Source organism: Cryptotermes secundus, unplaced genomic scaffold, assembly GCF_002891405.2.
Source record: "Cryptotermes secundus unplaced genomic scaffold, Csec_1.0 scaffold1053, whole genome shotgun sequence".
Classification (NCBI taxonomy): Eukaryota; Metazoa; Arthropoda; class Insecta; order Blattodea; family Kalotermitidae; genus Cryptotermes; species Cryptotermes secundus.
The window spans coordinates 47,564-65,585 of NW_019735475.1; the positions used below are offsets into that span (position 1 = coordinate 47,564).

Here is an 18,022-nt window from a genome sequence, read left to right on the forward strand (position 1 = left end):
GCGTAAATACACGTCGAGATGGAATCCTTCGATCGGTAAAACACCTTTGGTACTCTTCAACAGCAGCACGTGCATTGCCACCACAAAATGCATATCACAATATTCAACGTGTGAAAACACAAAAGGCATTTCAGCAACACTGCACAACTACACATAATTTACTAACCATTCACGACGCTGACGCAACATACACTGTAGCCTCTGTAAGTAGCGCATGAGATTATGGCTAGTGTGACTCACAGCACTCAAGGACAAACAGATAACAGTCACAGCTGACAGGTATAGTGCATGGACCTGCTAGAAGACCACACTTTTCTCGGGTCATTATCTCCGTAACTGTTCACCTTTGGACATAGGTGTTTTGGGTTATATCGGCATACTTTAACATAAGGAACTCCCTCCCGAAGTTTGGTCCATTCCTCCTGGGACACCCTGTATATATATGTATGTAAAGTTACGGTTACATAAATTAGCAAGGTTTATGTTAGGTATACCATATTTTCTGGGTTATGAAGTTTGCTGGAGCATAAGATGAACCCAGACTTGGAAGTAAGAAATATCTTTGAACTATAAGACGTGCATGAGGTCAGTATTTTCCAGGAAAACAGTTGTGTCTTACGTTTTGGGAAACGTGGTGGTTCTTCCTTTTTAATAGAAATTGGGTAGGAATTCTGATCCAGTAAAGACAATCCTACTTCATGGTAGTGACACTGGTTCTGTTTGCTATGAATGTTTTGTTCTGTGTAGTATTGTAAGTGGTATAGACTTGTATATTTAACTGTTTGTTGTGCAATGTAAATGTGTTGAATGTACAGAACACCCTCCTAATTGATGATCTAATATGAGGTTGAGTGTCAGGCTTGTAACATAATGTTAACACACATTTATAGGTACCAATTTGTAATGATTGTTTGCTGAAAGAACACAAGGCTCCAGAACATCATTATGAACGCATGTCGGAAGCAGAAGGTCGTCAGCGTGAAGAACTCCAAAGTCTGATGACTGAAAGCAAGTCTAAAGTGGAGTTTTGCGAGGATGCATCAAGCCATCTGGCAAATGCCCTCAGCGAGTTGCAAGTTCAGTATGATAGTGCTAAAGATCTGATCCAGGAAACGTTCCAAAGCTATAAAGCAATCCTGGAAAAATATAAGGATAAAGTGTTGGAGGATTTGCAGCAGTTGCACTCCAAACAAGAACTGAAAATAATGGATACATTTCATAGGTAAAGTTTGGTTCATAAATTAGAGTACTTCAAGCAGATTGATATGTCCTCGTAGTATCCTTCATGACTTTAGTTTTGCTTTGTTGCAGCGTGGAAAAAACAATGGAGAAAATTGATGATGCATGTAAGTTTACTTCACAGCTGCTGGAACATGGGAACACTGTCGAGATTTTGTCCCTGAAGAGAATAGTTGGAGCCCAGTTACTTCACTTGATAAATAATACTCCAAAACCTGAAGTGAACACGTCTATTGAGTTTGAAACAGACATTAACAAATTTGAGGCTGCTGTCAAGGTATCCCCCTGCCTGCATAATAAATTTTAATTTATATACATTATAGCAAGTGCACATGTTAGCATAGTCTTTCCACTTGTATAACACTTCACTCCTTATTACATATATGTATATATATAATATTTCATATCCAAAACTAACCGAAATATATGGACTCTATTCACATTTTTTCAGATCTCATAAAGATTTACTGATCAAAAAGAAGTAAAAATAATGTTATATACATTTTTCAGTCATTAGCTTGTAACATTGTAGAATAAATTATGTTGAAATGGCTGCCTCTTACCCCCAAAAATGTAATATTTGAAGGAAATATAACTGATGATGAGTTTATAACAGGGTAGATATCAACCAAGATTTCAGTATGCTTGGTCGTCAACTTACAACTGACTTCCGTTCTGACTGACAGGTCATAAGTTGATCTGGATGTATGTCGGCCATATATTTATTAACAGCATTTTTTAACCTTTCTAATCTTTTTATCATATTTATAGTTTATTTTTTAAAAACTTACATTTTAATCATCTTTTATGTTTCATTTTTTGTGGTCGTAAGTCGACGACCAAGTGTTTTTGGAGGAACAGCAGATACACAGTTACGAGGGAGAGTCAGTAAATGGGTCACAAATGGAAGTAAAACAGCTGTATTAGACATAACAGGTTTCCTGTGTGTATCACTTGGTAGCAGTGCAGTCCAGCTTCATGACAGTCTAGGTAGCAGACATGCATGCATATGTTCAGAAGCCGGTATCAGTAGTCACAATGGCAATCGTGCTTGAGGGATGTAGTACCTTGGATCACCGTTCTGTAGTGCGTTTTTTATGGTCAAAATGATTCTTCAAAGGATATTCATAAACAGTATTTCCTGTTTATGGTGACAAGTGTTTGTTGCATAAAACAATTCACAGCTAGGTCGAGAAATTCTCCCAAGGATGTTCGAAAGTCACAGATGATGCCTAAGACACCCTGTTGAGGTTGCAACAGAAGCAGCTGTGCAGCGGTTGGAAGAGATGATTCAAGCTGACAGCAGGATAAAAGTAGACAGTGTAGCAACTGCACTAGGGCATACACATGATTTAGCATACAGCATAATTCATGATGCTTTGAAGTTCTGGAAAATGAGCACATGGTGAGTACCCAGAGAACTGAAGAAATAATCCAAATGGGTCTGCCCTTGCAACTTCTCTTCTGGTATGCAGATGAAGGAGAAAATATGCTTAACAGGATTGTTCCTGGGGACAAATCATGGGTGCATCACTACCAACCTGAATCAGAGTGTACTTAAGTGCAATGGAGACATCTCAGTTCACCTTTTAACCAAAAAGGTTAAGGTTATGCAGTCAGCTGGGAAGGTTATGTTTACTGAGTTTTTGGATTGTCAGTGAGTACTGTTAGCCCATTTTCAGAAGCGTGGTGAAAATGTGAAATCTATATCATACTGTGAAGTTCTGTTGGAGCTTTGGGATGCAATTTGCAGAAACTGTTGAGGCCAGTTGCAAGAGGAGTACTGCATCATGACAATGCCAGACCCCATACAGCCCTGATCAATCCCGGAAGGAATTCAAGAACTACAGTGGGAACTTCTTGAACATTCACCTTACTTGGCTCCTATTGACTTCCATCTGTTTGGTTTGCTAAAGAACCACCTTGGTTGCAGACGTTTGACTGATGATGAAGAGGTTGAAACAGAGGTGCAGAAGTGGCAGAGACAACAGTCAAAAGACATCTATGCTGTGGGTTTTGACACACTGGTAAAGTGATTGGACTAGTGTATCAGTGTTGGTGGTGAATATGTCAAGAAATAAGTGTTTTTGAGGTTCAAATATGTTTTACATTTTTGTGTCCATTTATATCCATTTGTGATCTATTTGCTGACTTTCCCTCATACATATCGTTCAGTGAGGTTCTGTTCATTTAATATGAGTGAAACTGACTGTGGCACGGATGCCTTCTTGAGAATATACTCAAGAAATTCTCTGTGTTCTATGGAGCCTGAAGGATCACTGCCATATTGAAAAAGAGCCTTACAGTGCTTCCTGTTCAGAGCAGGATGAATCCAGTCTGTATCCTCCCATCATATTTCTGTAAGATTGATTTAAAAAATATCTGTCTATTCCTATATCTGGCAAGTGGTCTTTTCCCTTGTTTTTCTGACCAAACTTTGTATGCATTTCTCATCCTTCTCTTGTGTGCTACATGCCTCACCATCTCGTTATCATGGATTTATTCATCCTAATAATATTTGGTGAAGAGTACAGATTTTGAAATTCCTTATTCAGATCTCTCCATCCTCCTGTCACTTCTTTTCTTGGGTCCAAACAATCTACCCAACACCCTTCTTTCTCATAAATATAACTACATTTGGCAGATGTAAATTATTTGTGTCCTAAACTTCATGGCGAATGGTGAGTTGTAGACTATATTATTATGTGATGTATGTGTGAAATCTGAAGAATGCACAAATTGTACTTTGCGAGCAAGGGGAACAGCACAAAATTCCAGTTTTGATTATCTTTATCATTGTATTTGGTGATGAGTACTCATATAAGAATGTGAAGTGAAGATTCCATTTTAGATCCTCTCTCTAACAGAAGAAGGTGATCTTGTGTGCATGGCATGCATGTGCGCCACTCAAACTCTGTGTTGAAGGTTTTATTGTGAGGGGAGGAACAGTTTGAAGTGGTGGTTGCAAGATATCAGTATGGTGCTTTTCTGTGTTGTGTTTATATGTACAGTAATTTTGTTCTGGAGTGCAGTAATACAGATCTATGCTTTCTGTTCTCAACAGGCAACATTTGGAACATTCTGTACAGAGACTACTTCCACGCCTAAAGAAACAACAACTCCGCCAAACTTGCCAGGAGTGCAGCCCCTCAATTTAAGTGGAGTTCTTGGTGCCGCAGGAATGGAAATTGCAAATGCTTGTCCTAACACTGTAACAACCACTAGCAGCCCCGTTTCTCTCCCAACTTCAATGCAGTCCTCATTTGAAGGCGAGCTTGCTTCTGGAGTTGGTCCTGCATTTTCCCTTCCTCCAGGTGTGCTAGGACCAACCGAAGGTCCTCCAGTTCCACCATCCCTGCCTCCAACAACTCTGCATGGTTTGACTAGCATTCAAGAGTACAATCTACAGCAGCTGGCAAGCCTTGCAGAAAAAGAAGCAGCCAGCTCTCCGGTTGTTGGAGTATCACCATCGCATCCTGCTCCAAGTTCAAACCCAAGTCCCACTCCTTCCTTCACCCTGGCTGATCTCTTCTCTGGGGACATCAGCTCTACAAGCAATGCACTCAACAATTTACAGGCCCTTGCAAAATTGGGCAGTGTGTCACTCAACAATCAGGGTGAGTTCCCAATCCCGTTGCAATGCACCATTACAAAATCATATCACTATTAACACAAGTGTCAGTGGTAGATGAGGCTGGAGTTTCTAATGTAATTATACAGTGCGTTCAGTTAAGGAGGAAACTTCACAACACCGCTGACCCAGCCCAACATTCCTCACAGATTGCTGCTGTAACTGCTGATAGCAGAATGAGTCATTAGCACTGATACATGCGCACCGTTACATTTGCAGTTACAGCAGCAATCTGTGAGGAATACAAGTATTGGGCCCGGTCAGTGGTGTTGCGAAGTTTCCTCCTTGATTGAACACCCTGTACATTCAAATAAATAAATAAATAAATAAATAAATGCTACACTTTGTGTAAGAAAAATGAAGTAATATACTAACTTACTTAGGCAGTAGGTCCAATCCACATACAGTAGGAATGGTTTATTACACCTGAATTAATTATTCTGTATGGTACTCCTTTGGTTTCACTGAGAATATGAGCTTTCATACTGAAATTCCTGTATTTGATCAAATCTGAGGTATCTAAAGTGTGATTTTGATTTTATTGCCTGAAATGTGAAGGCATGTCATCATACGTGAACACCGTGTTACTTTAAGCACCAGGTTTCCTTCTAGACCTCTCTAGTTTTAGTGAAAAACAATAAAATAAATCATAACTTAATGATTAGTGAGTCTTCCTTGATTTAAAATCTGGTTTCTCTATCAGAGCTCTGGGTATTGATCAGTAGTGGTGTGGTGGAAGCCTATTATAATAGTTCATAACAGCATGAAGAATTTCTGCTAAAATGAATACTTTTTGTAGTATTTTAACAACTGGAAATGTATAAACTGCTCCAAAAATTGAACAACAAATGATTTTTGTTATCATTGTAACTGGTAAAATGCAGGAGTTTATGAATGATTTAATATTTATTTTATAATGTGGTTAGTGTGTGTGAATTATATTGTCAAATTTGAAGTTGATACACAAAATAAAAAAACAGTTTTAATAGCAGTGAATATTCTGATTTAAGTACCATGAACGTCATTTTTTTTTTCCAAATTTGCATAGTGTCTTATTTCTTGGTAAATGTAGCATGAGAGGTGTGCATTGTCACTGGACATAATTTTAATATTTGTACATTAATTTGGATAAATACTTGGAATTGAATTGATATGTGAAGAGTGAATTGTGGTATCACATTCATGTGTAAAATGTTGATATTGTGAAACAAATTACGTGGGATTTATGTCTGTATTAATAAGAAATGACCGGGTGTTCACAGGTCAGATTGTGGTGAATGGTGGGCAGACTGTGAATTTAGTGGACCCCCTACCCCATGGTGCACCACCACAGCCCGGGGCTGGTCACACTGTTCACAGTTCCACCCCTACCCCTCCGCCTAGCCAGGCTCTGCCCCCAACCCTCGGAGCTCTCCTTAACGGTGAGCCCCATTCCTCCAGAAAGAGACTCATAGCCAAATGTATGTTTGCACCAACACTGGATGTGTTAAAGGGGAGGCAGAAACTTGTGTATAAGTTTGTGGACACATGAAAAGTCCATAATTACCATTATTTTCATAAGTAGAATTGAAACAACAGCAGAAATGCTGTGTAGGTACTACATAGGGCTGTCCAATTCCATCATAATTATATTTCACATGTTTAACATTTTTGTGCCCATCCCAGCAAATCATTGATAATTATTCTACTATTTGTCATACATACAACTATACAACATTTTGCCTCCTGTTACCGCTAGTTTGCTGTACTATCAAAATATTTTTTTTGTGTTGGTAGAATAGATGTATGTATGACAGTTGAATGTTTCTTTTCATCTGACCTGATACTACATGAAGTTTTCCCTGAGTTGTATACCACCAGATAGCCACATGATATGACTTTGAACCTCTAGAGTATATCTTTAAAAATGTAACAGGATTTCTGGCAAGCAGGAGAAGGGTCATACCTCCTTAACAGTGAGCCCCATTCCTCCAGACAGAGACTCGTAGCCAAATGTATGTTTGCACCAACACTGGATGTGTTAAAGGGGAGGCAGAAACTTGTGTATAAGTTTGTGGACACATGAAAAGTCCATAATTACCATTATTTTCATAAGTAGAATTGAAACAACAGCAGAAACGCTGTGTAGGTAGTACATAGGGCTGTCCAATTCCATCATAATTATTTTTCACATGTTTAAAATTTTTGTGCCCATCCCAGCAAATCATTGATAATTATTCTACCATTTGTCATACATCTCTGCAGTTCTCAAATAATAAGTTTCATCTTACACATTTATATGTCTCGATTGGAGGGGCAAGCAACCGTTAGTCATTCCTCTTCTCCCCCATGACTCATTCCTTGGCCTCAAGTCAAAATCACAAAATTTAATAGTTGTAGAATTATTAGTGGGGTCTTGTGCTTTATTGAAATGTTTGTTTATTGAAAAATAATGTTCTCTATGATTTATATACAGTTGTGGGTGTGTGATTTTTATTCTAGTCCTGTTTGAAAGCAGTTGCAAGTTCCACTAATTGGTTGCTCATCAAATATTGATCAGTTCATTTGTTGCACCTGTAATTTTGAAAGGTGGAGTCTGAAGAAAATTTGTGGCTTCTGGCAAAGAAGAAGGCCAAGACTTTGTATAATGATAATATTTTACTCTTAAAAGGTATCCATAATAAAAATTAATGTGAGTTTTTAGGCACATGCACAACCCTAAGGAGCAGCTATTAATTTTGCTTGTTCAGTCCATCTGCCTATATACAAGAAACAACTCAAGGACTGCTGGACAGATTTTAAAGAAATCTGATATTGGAGAATTTCATGAAAATTTGTTTACCTCTGTCACTTTTTATTTAGAATGGACACTTTTACAGCAACTTACATGAAGACTTGCATGTGTTTTTGCACATTTTCAGCACAACTCACTATAAATATTTTTGGGACAGAAATATGTTTCTAGCAAGTTGTAGAGAAAAATGAAACAGGTGTCATGTTTAAAACATTTTTCTGCAAGTACTACTGTTTTTGAGGTCATTAAACAAACGTAATGCTGTGTGAACATAACAGATACACTCATTCAACAACTGGGTCATTCTGAATGAAAGCAGTATACAAGTTAGATCACATTCATTTAAGTTAGACTTATTTTAATGTAATGCCCTATTACAATAGGACTTTTAGGCATATATAGAAAAATTGTATATAATTTTATTGTGTATTATATATTGTGACGCATTACCTTACGTCCATCACCGCGACAGCTGCTACAGTCAGAACGGACACTTCCATGACAACGAATATGTGGTAATTGTGGAGTTCCCACAGTGACATATCATAGAAATGAATTGTCATTGAGTAACAACGGATGAGACGAGACATGTTACATGTTACCGGTGTAATCTATAAGGAACGTTCCCAAAGCAACGGATTGCCGAACACGTGAGATCGAATCTTGGCGAGGGGTGTCCTCTATTAAGTCAGCGTGCGCCTTATATAAAGGACCTGGCCTCGAACGGAAGTTGAGCACTAGAAGATTGGAGTAATTGAGTATTGAGTATTAAGTATTAGAGTATTGAAGTATTGAGTATTGAGAATGAGACAATCTTGGGATAGCTGCGCCAGAGACAGCTGAGGTCCAACCACAGCCAAGGACAGTTGAGATGTTGCATTGGAGTACTGGGCCAGAAATCAAGTGATACTGCAAGTAATAATAATTGTAAGGTGTGTAAGTGTGAGTGTCCAATAAAGATTCGCTAAATCTGAGACCCACGTGAAGTTATTTGACGTACCCAACATGTGACAAGTGGTGTCAGAAGTGGGATCAGTTTGGATTAATCGGATCGAATTTAAAGGATTGGACTTACACACGTGACCGACAGGATCAAACTTAAAACATGAAAACACCGCGCGAAAAAATGGAATCACAACAAATAATGGAATTCCCGCTAGCCACGCAAGCATGGGTGGACACCAACCAGGCAGAGGCCGACACCAGAGATGAACAAATGATGGCCGATTGGAAAGCCTGGCAAGAAGAGATGGCTGTAATGAGAGGCAAAAGGGTGAACGACAACCACAATGAGACGTTGGCCTGCCAAGAGATGGAGGCACGTCAGGAAGAGAAGAAGCCAACCTCACTGGACAGGAAACCTGAGGCGGCAGAACAACAAGAAGTCCCTAAGGAAGATGCCGTTGTGCAACTGGTCAAAGGACGGAAGAGACAGTATAGGTTCAAGAAGCAAGCTGCAGAGCGATGTGAGGAGCCAAAGGAACTGACCTGAGGAATTTGTGGATCCCGGAGGAGGTTGGCTGCCACCTGCAGAAAGGTATCCCGCCATGCAGTAGTGGCACAATGTAGGAGAGATGCCTTCAGGAAATAATGGACCCAAAATCAGGATGGGTGCCAGAAGAAATATGTCACCGCTCCTGGCAGGATGTCCTGCCATGCAGGAGTGGCACAGCGCAGGGGACACATCATCGGGAACAACCAGACTAGGAACAGCATTGCAAGAGGAGCCCCCAAAGGGCAGAGACTTCAGTTGGAACCGGAGGGCAGTATTGGAGTGAAGAATGAATACACAAGACCGGCTGCATCCTGCGAACGAGAGGACAGCCGGCCGAACCCTCAGGAAGACCCAAGGGCTGGACATCGGGAAACAAGCAGTAGAGATTTCCAGCAGATGACAGAACATCAAAAACTGGACACTATGGAGGGCTCGGCCCCCTCCAAAACGAAAGAAAGGAAACTGCCCGCATGGGCGGAACCAGTGACGTAGAAGTACCGGCCTCTCTAGCAAGAATGAATATGAGAAAATGGGACCAACAACTGCTGGACCTTGGAAGTGCTCGGGACTAGCACTCTGGAAGGAGGGGGGCCGATAGAAGGAAGGCAAAATACCAAGGACAGGCACAGGTAACACATGGAAGATGACACCTTAGGAAACAAAACCAAGGAAGTACCGTTAGGCTGTTTGGGAACGAAGAACCTTTAGAAGGGAGCAATGTGACGCATTACCTTACGTCCATCACCATGACAACCACTACAATCGGAACGGACACTTCCATGACAATGAATACATGGTAATTGTGGAGTTCCCGCAGCAACAAATTGTAGGAACGAATTGTCGTTGAGTGACAATGGATGAGACAAGACACGTTACCAGTGTAATCTATAAGGATCGTTCCCGAAGCAACGGATTGCCAAATGTGTGAGATCGAACCTTGGCGAAGGGTGTCCTCTATTGAGTCCGCGTGTGCCTTATATAAAGGGCCTGGCCTCGAAAGGAAGTTGAGCACTAGAGGATTGGAATAATTGAGTATTAAGTATTAGAGTATTGAAGTATTGAGTATTGAGAATGAGAAAATCTTGGGATAGTCGCCGCCAGAGACAGTTGAGATCCAACCACGGCCAAGGACAGTTCAGATGTTGCATTGGAGTATTGAGTATTGGGCCAGAAGTCAAGCGATAATAATTGTAAGGTGTGTAATTGTGAATGTCCAATAAAGATTCGCTAAATCCAGACGCATGTGAAGTTATTTGTCGCTTGACATACCCAACATGTGACAATATGATAACATTTAACATTGAAATCATAATAATGATAGCAGTTCAAGTTCTTACTTCTCACCAGTATCAGTTAACAGTGAGATAGTTGGATGTGAATTTAATGTTTGTTATAAAGGAAGAGTTCGTAATAGTGGTAGTTATTTAATTTATGATTCTGTCTGCTGATCACACATGTTCAGTGTACACTGTAAATTTTTACAGTCTTTTATTTGTGTCCACCCAAGTACCAAATGAGCTAGGAGTTCTTTTAATATTCAGGAAACTTTCAGGGACGTCTGAATTTGTAACATTAAAAATATTATAAAAAGTAAAAAAATTATTATAATCCACATTTCATTTCAGCAGAGTGGGTAGTAAGAGAAAAGATTTGAGACTGAAAGAAGACGTTCTGAATTTGTAGTGTTTACCGTGCTGATGATTCAGTGTTCAATATTGTGAGGCTAGCAGGGACTGTAAATTTATTATACAATTAATAATGTATTTATCTATATAATTTACACTAGTACAGGATGCCCTGTGTGTTAAATTTGTCTGATATAACCTAATAGTTTCTGCCAACATTCTAATTTGTAATTATGAGTGTATTATAAATACTGATTTTTCTACAGAATGCTAGATAAATTTATGACTTCATATTTCCTTTAAAAACTTCACTTTCCTGACACTAGTCATTGATAGTTATCAGAGTCATAGGAAGCTAAGTATAGATCTTCTGCATTTTCCATGTTTTATATTCCATGAGTGTGGCTTTTGACAAAAGTTGCATTGTTTTTACCACAAAATTTCAGGACCCTACGTCAGGTAGCACTAGTGTTGCGCCCCCTCCCCGCTGAAGATGTTCATGTGGCAGCCATGTTGGTATTATTTGTGGCAGGAATTTAAAGTATACAGAGACTTGTAATAGTCTAATGTTTGTACAGAACTTCATTTATATCTGTCACATTGTTCAGAAGTTATTGGTAGGTGACAGATGTGTGCTCAATACTGTAATCCTGCCATTCCATATGAAATAGGAATGTAACCTGAAGGTCTTAATGGGCGAGAATGCCAGGTTATTACAATTCAAACTAGTGGTATCATCTAACTTCTTACACTGATGACTGCCAATGAAATTTGTTTTAATTTATACAGCATGTGGATGTTTGTTGTACGTGACAGTCCCATATATTTAGTTTATCATGGTGTTTACAACTTAATGAAAGGTCATTTTAACAGATGGCATTAAGGAGTTATGACATAAAATTGAGTGGGAATTCTTTCCTGTCTTATGAGACAACTCTGTTGTCCTCAGTTTTGTATTTCTTTTGATCAGAGTTGCAAAGTACTAAATATTAGATTAAATTAATATTATAAGAAGTCTGTGTGTAGAACAGCAGCATTCTTTTTTCTTCATTTAATATTGGCATAAAATTGAAAATAAATTAGTATTCATCATGTTGAATGTTTGAGCATGCAACACAACCTCACCAGTCACATAGGCTCAGCATGAACATATGTTACTTTTATCTTGAAAGTGGTTAGGACAGCTTTATCCCCGTGGGACTTTAAAGTGTCTTCAGTCCTTCCACACTATGACAAACTAATCCTTGAAATAGGACACAGCTTATTTCACTGTCCTTTTTTAATTTTTTTGTGATATTCATCTTCACCCCTGCCATAGGTACTTTTTTTTAATGTTATATTTTAGCGTCCTGTTGCACTGATTTAAGTCCATGATTTATTTAAACCGTCTTGCAGTGCATACACTCATTTATCTCCTCCTCTCCCTCTCACTACATGTTTCGGCATAATAATACCATCTTCAGGTGCTTACTCATCGACGCCAAACTAGTTCATTGCATGCCTTGTCCTCATATTAAAATAACTAAAATATATATCTATCATATACATTGACAAATGTCAAACGTTAAAAATATTAAAATATTAACACACTGCATGTGTTATAACACACGCAGTCACAGGAGCAAGACACAACAAAAGCACAACACACACATGATAGTGAAGGAGTGCTCCAACAGAGGAGAATGGGCGTGACTGGCGTAGTGAGGTGTGACGTAGAGATGTGGTATCCTGAAAAATTTTAATATTTTTAACGTTTGACATTTGTCAATGTATATGATAGATATATATTTTAGTTATTTTAATATGAGGACAAGGCATGCAATGAACTAGTTTGGCGTCGATGAGTAAGCACCTGAAGATGGCATTATTATGCCGAAACATGTAGTGAGAGGGAGAGAAAGAGATAAATGAGTGTATGCACTGCAAGACGGTTTAAATAAATCATGTACTTTTTTTTAAACAATGCTTAACTTTCACTGGCTCCAAAACAGTGAAAGATAGGGGGCATAGATGAATTGGAAAGGAAATGGTCATGACCTTATTGAATTACTGCCCAGTATTTGCTTGGAGTGTCTGAGAAGAACAAGTGACCTTGGGATAGTGGTATCCTGGCTGAGATTTTAATTCATCATCTCCCAGATAGAAGCATTAATTGCTAGACCAACCTGTTTTGTGTGATTGGTAGAGATTTTATAAATACCTGAATGATTCGAACACCTTCTTGCAGCTTAAGCTAATCTGTTGGGTGTTCATAAACAGGTACATGTTGGGGAATTGGAATTCTCCAGACAGCAAAGAATATCAGATTATGACGTGTGTGTGTGTGTGTGTGTGTTATAAATGAGTAAGGCCCCAAATGTTTCAGTTTCATACTTTAGTGACCTTATATTGTTTTGTCTTTATTGTTATATTTATAATTTATTGTTTATGGGTTTTAAAGTATCTTTGTTTTTACATATAGTAAATACAGATTATGCACAGCATAATAATCTGCATATGTCTGTGTGTGCACTTACTTTATGCACAAGCAGTAAATGTAATCTCCTTGATATGGTCTTATTTACACATCTTTGTGGTGTGAATGTGCATATGCAGAATGGTTTTCTCTGGGATAGGTGGTGTTGATGTCAGTTTTAGTTGCATCATCTTTGCTTGAAGGACTTGTTCCTTTTAGTAAAATGTGATTTATATCTAGGCTCATAGGGTTTGGTTCAGTTTTCTTTTACATTTTTATTACTTATTACAGTGTTGAAGTGATTACTATTTTTTTCTACCATTCATTGTAGTTTAGCTTATTAGAATGTATTAATTATGTCATGTGTCAGTGGTTTATCATGGGGATGAGGCACAGAATGGTCGAAGGTGACAGTTTTTCCCAAAAGAAAAGAAAATGAAATCTTAATTTGTTATGGATGCAGACCTTCTGTTTGTGCTTTTTTGAAAGTTCATAAGAATTGATTTTCAAAAATCGTAACCAGTATTCATTTTCACAGTTATTGAATAGAGTCAGCATTAGTAAGATGTAGTTCCTGGCAAATTCAGGACTCTGTCTGACAGCATTTGATGCATTCATTTCTTGCGGTTTATTTTTTCTGCAGAATATGCTAAATTCTACTAAACAAAAAAGGAAGGACTCATGGAGATGCTAAGAGAAGCTACTGAACAGCTGTGGCCCATGATAAGATACCTGGTTAAATTTTCAACCAATATGAAAGACACTAACCTAACAACAGGTTTTTCCTGCCTCCAGGCAAATACTGGGTTATTTTGTTGAAAGAAATCACATTTTCTCTCATCCCCCACAAGGTGTCCTCAATAATCCTGTCTCATCTAAATAAACTGTGCTGTTAATACTGCATTAGACTGCCTCTGTGGTCTAGTGGTCAGAGTTCGTGGTTACAGATCCAGAGGCCCCGGGTTCAATTCCCTGCGCTACCAGATTTTCTGAGAAGTAGTGGCTCTGGAACGGCCCACACGAACTCATGAGGATAATTGAGGAACTAGTTGAATGGAAAAGTAGCGTCTCTCATCTAGAAAACCGAAATTTAACAGCTATGGGGATTCGTTGCCCTGACCACATGACACCCTTATCCTCTAAAGTTGGCACTAATTTTGCCAGCAAGCGGCGGTCACTCAGTTGGTATAGTTCGCTTGCAGACTACAGGCCAAGAGGTTTTTTTTTGTTAATATTGCGTTATTAAATAATACTAAGAAACTTGGAGAGCATGCTGTTTCAGTAACTATGATGGTTTGTCTACGAAGGATTCTTGTAGTCATATCTAATATGCTCTAGTGCATCTTTATCGCAACCTGTGTGCTAGAAAGAACAGGTATTTCTGTGCTTTAAAATAGTTTCTCAATTGGACAGCCCTGTAGTCACTATATGCTCATGTCCCCTCTGTTCACAGTTAAAATCAAGCCCAGAAGCAGCATTGAATGTCACCATATGTAGAAAATGGATTTTCAATGTATACTTCCAGACTGTTTAGTTTCTCTGTTGTAACTGCTCGTAGAAATTACGTAGTATAAATAACATGAAGGAGATTGAATAAATACAAATTTTGTTGACATTGTGTCCTTTGGTAATTATTATTATTATTATTATTGTAATTCAGTCATCTACACTGTGCTGAGTCTGTAATTGGCCTTGCGGCTGTTGACTCGGCACATTAATAATAAAGAATTGAATTGAATTGAATTATTATATGTAAAGGGAATGTTTAATTACCATTGCTATAAAATGAGTGTTCGTGCTTACAGCTCTGGCTGTTCATAATGTTAGTAGCGCAATTAGATTCATTGCAGTACATAAGCTATTTCTGAATATGTTAAATATTTACACTTGCTAGGGGATTTAGGTGTTAGAATTTGTATACAGTAGTCATTTTGATCTTTCAGCTTCAGAAGAATATGTTCATTAATATATGCAGCATTCATGATTGATTTAAAGATCCAGATTGAACTAGTTCTGTAATTTGGAAAAGTGGAGTGTAAATATCACCATCTCTATAATATGTTAGGTGTTGGATGCAGGATATGCTTGAAGCTTGAAGAGTATGTATTGTATTGTAGATCTGGCTAATGGGTCCCTGAATGGAGGGCCACCCGGAGGGGCAGGCAGTCTGGTGTTGGGACGTGGTCCTTCACCAAGCCTGGAGATAAACACAGCCATATCACCACTGAATGGAGCGACGTTCCAGTCTCTGTCGGGCTCACCCTCACCCATACTCTCACAGTCAGGTAAGACACTGCATAGTTGCAGGACCCATGGTGTCTGGCTGTAAAGCATTGCAGCATGCACCAAGGAATAAGAGCAGTAAGCAGACAGCTGATGCGCTCCTACGAAGTTGTCAAAAGTTACACATCCGCTAAAACTGACAGTGTATCATCTACCTTTAGGTGGGTGGGTGTGGGCGTGTGTGCAAGAAGTCTTGTTGTGGCTTATTAAGTTTGCTCAATCCGTTTGTTATTCTGTACATATGAAAAACTTGAAAACACTGAATCTGCCCAGTGTTTTCAAGTTTTGTAGACATTTTAGAATTATACAAGGAATGGTTGAGCTCGTTCAGTTTCCATTTACTTTGGAAAATTTTAATGACCACTTTATGTGAAGGCCTACATGCATATCTTGAGTGTAACTTTGCTAAATATTTGTCAGAATATGCAGTACTTTGAATGAGTACTATAGAGAAAAATTTAAAATTTGTTTTATGTTTGGTACTCTTTTTTTTTGTCAAGTCTCTTTTTTTTTTTAATAAAACTGAAAAAATCAGACACTATGGGTACACTTAGCCGTTAGTCGCTGGCTTCTCACCGCAGCGGCCTGAGTTCGATCCCAGGTCTGGTCAAGTGGGGTTTGTGGTGGACAAAGTGGCGCTGGGGCGGGTTTCCCCCGTCAATCTTCATCCCACCAAATTCTCCATCATCATAATCAACTGGGGCAGGTACGATAGGCCAATCAGTGGCTGCCATACTGAGTGGACCCAGCTGGACTCCATCCTGCCACTAGCGAATTTAAAGAAAAATGGGTACACTTTCAGTTTCTTACATTCAGCCTACACCTGATCACCCAGTCACAGCCAAAACCTAGACTATCCATATGTTTTTGTTATTCATGCATCTTTTGCATGGGTAATTGGGAGTATACTGTAGTGTATAAATATATTGTTTTGAACTGCTTTTAGATGAATTACTAGCGGAGAGCCTGCATAACATCCCTGTAATTGTATCAGGAGGAGGAGGTGGGGGGGGACCTGCAGGAACTTTCCATCATCCTCGTGCTGCAGCAAGCAAGCTCACACCCATGCAGATTCGCTGCAAGTACGGCCAGTTGGGTCCGAGTAAGGGCCAGTTCAATTCACCTCATGGTTTTTGCCTTGGGATCGAGGAAGATATCATAGTTGCGGACACCAATAACCACCGCATTCAGGTAAAATTTTATGGTGTAATTACCCAGGTTCCTTGGTAGAAAAATGTAGGTCAGCTTGACAAATTAAGGATCCATAATAATGTGTGTACTGATTATGAAAAAAAGCGCTGTGATTTTTCTGAGTAGTACATTTTGTGTCATTGTGTTTGGCCCTTGTGATAAGTCCTCTGTTATATATTATGTAATTTGATTTGTTTTATTGCCACTTAATGAGGACACTAATTTCAGATTATTATGCCCAAGTTTTGACTTCAAGAGCAAGATCAGTGTCGAATTTGCAGTATGATTAAATGTTTTGTTCTAGGTATTTGAGAAGACAGGTACTTTCAAGTTCCAGTTTGGTGTGCCTGGCAAGGAAGAAGGTCAGTTATGGTATCCACGAAAAGTTGCAGTTATGCGGAACACTGGGAAGTACGTTGTTTGTGATCGTGGGAATGAACGTTCTCGCATGCAGATTTTTACCAAGAATGGCCATTTTATTAAGAAAATTGCCATCAGGTAGGTAGTAGAAATGTGGCACTGCCAGTTTCAGTTAAGTGAGAGGGCAGAATGCCACTTAATGCTTAAGACTGCTTAGTTTTGCAATAGAAGTGTTTTTATATTGTAATATTTCAGAGTATGTCCATTTCTTTTAAATTGTAACTGATTATAGGTATATAGACATAGTGGCTGGACTTGCAGTAACATCTCAAGGTCACATTGTTGCTGTCGACAGTGTGTCACCAACTGTATTTGTTATCTCTGAGTGTGGTGACCTACTACGCTGGTTTGACTGTAGCGATTACATGCGGGAACCTTCAGATATTGCGATAAGTGGTAAGGTTATTAATGTTATTTTCATATTTTAGTGGCTCTTAATCTTTACGCTGTTGAACCCATAATAATACAGGCATAGCTTGTCATTACATTCTTGCAGTGCCCCTATTCTTTATAAACACACATCATGCCAACATTCTAATGTATTCATACATGCTGGTCGCATACTTTCATCTATCATGAATGTAAGGAACTACAAAGCAGATCTCTTGCTTTAGAATTATTTTAAGTAGTCAGGATAAATTGGACAGCCTGTTTATGGAGGCATATCAGTGAATGGAAGGAAAGTTCTCAGGTGTTTCATTAGGTAAAGGGGAGCCATCAGCTTCATTCAGAGTCTCCACACTGCTTGCTTATGGAGAAAAGTGCTCTCCATCTGCCTTGGATAGAAGACTGTTGGTAGTGTTGATATCTCTAAAAGATTTGTTTAATATATAATCTTCCATTGATTTCACACCTGGATTTTAGAGAAAATTTGTAAGTGTAATTCAAAAGCTTTGTTACCAGAGTAAGA

The 18,022-nt window shown here is 38.8% G+C and overlaps 1 protein-coding gene across 3 annotated transcripts in view; it reads left to right on the forward strand.

The window, feature by feature from the left end:
* LOC111869441 (B-box type zinc finger protein ncl-1) overlaps positions 1-18,022 on the forward strand; it is a 42,738-nt gene that overhangs the window by 15,422 nt on the left and 9,294 nt on the right. For 2 of the 3 annotated variants that reach the window (XM_033753429.1, XM_023860980.2), the window contains exons 6-13: positions 891-1,222; positions 1,312-1,516; positions 4,304-4,856; positions 6,133-6,291; positions 15,336-15,503; positions 16,448-16,692; positions 16,997-17,190; positions 17,345-17,508. In XM_033753429.1, the coding sequence (XP_033609320.1) occupies positions 891-1,222; positions 1,312-1,516; positions 4,304-4,856; positions 6,133-6,291; positions 15,336-15,503; positions 16,448-16,692; positions 16,997-17,190; positions 17,345-17,508 (2,020 nt within the window). The remainder of the gene's footprint in view (positions 1-890; positions 1,223-1,311; positions 1,517-4,303; positions 4,857-6,132; positions 6,292-15,335; positions 15,504-16,447; positions 16,693-16,996; positions 17,191-17,344; positions 17,509-18,022) is intronic. The other variant, XM_023860981.2, reaches the window with a different exon arrangement.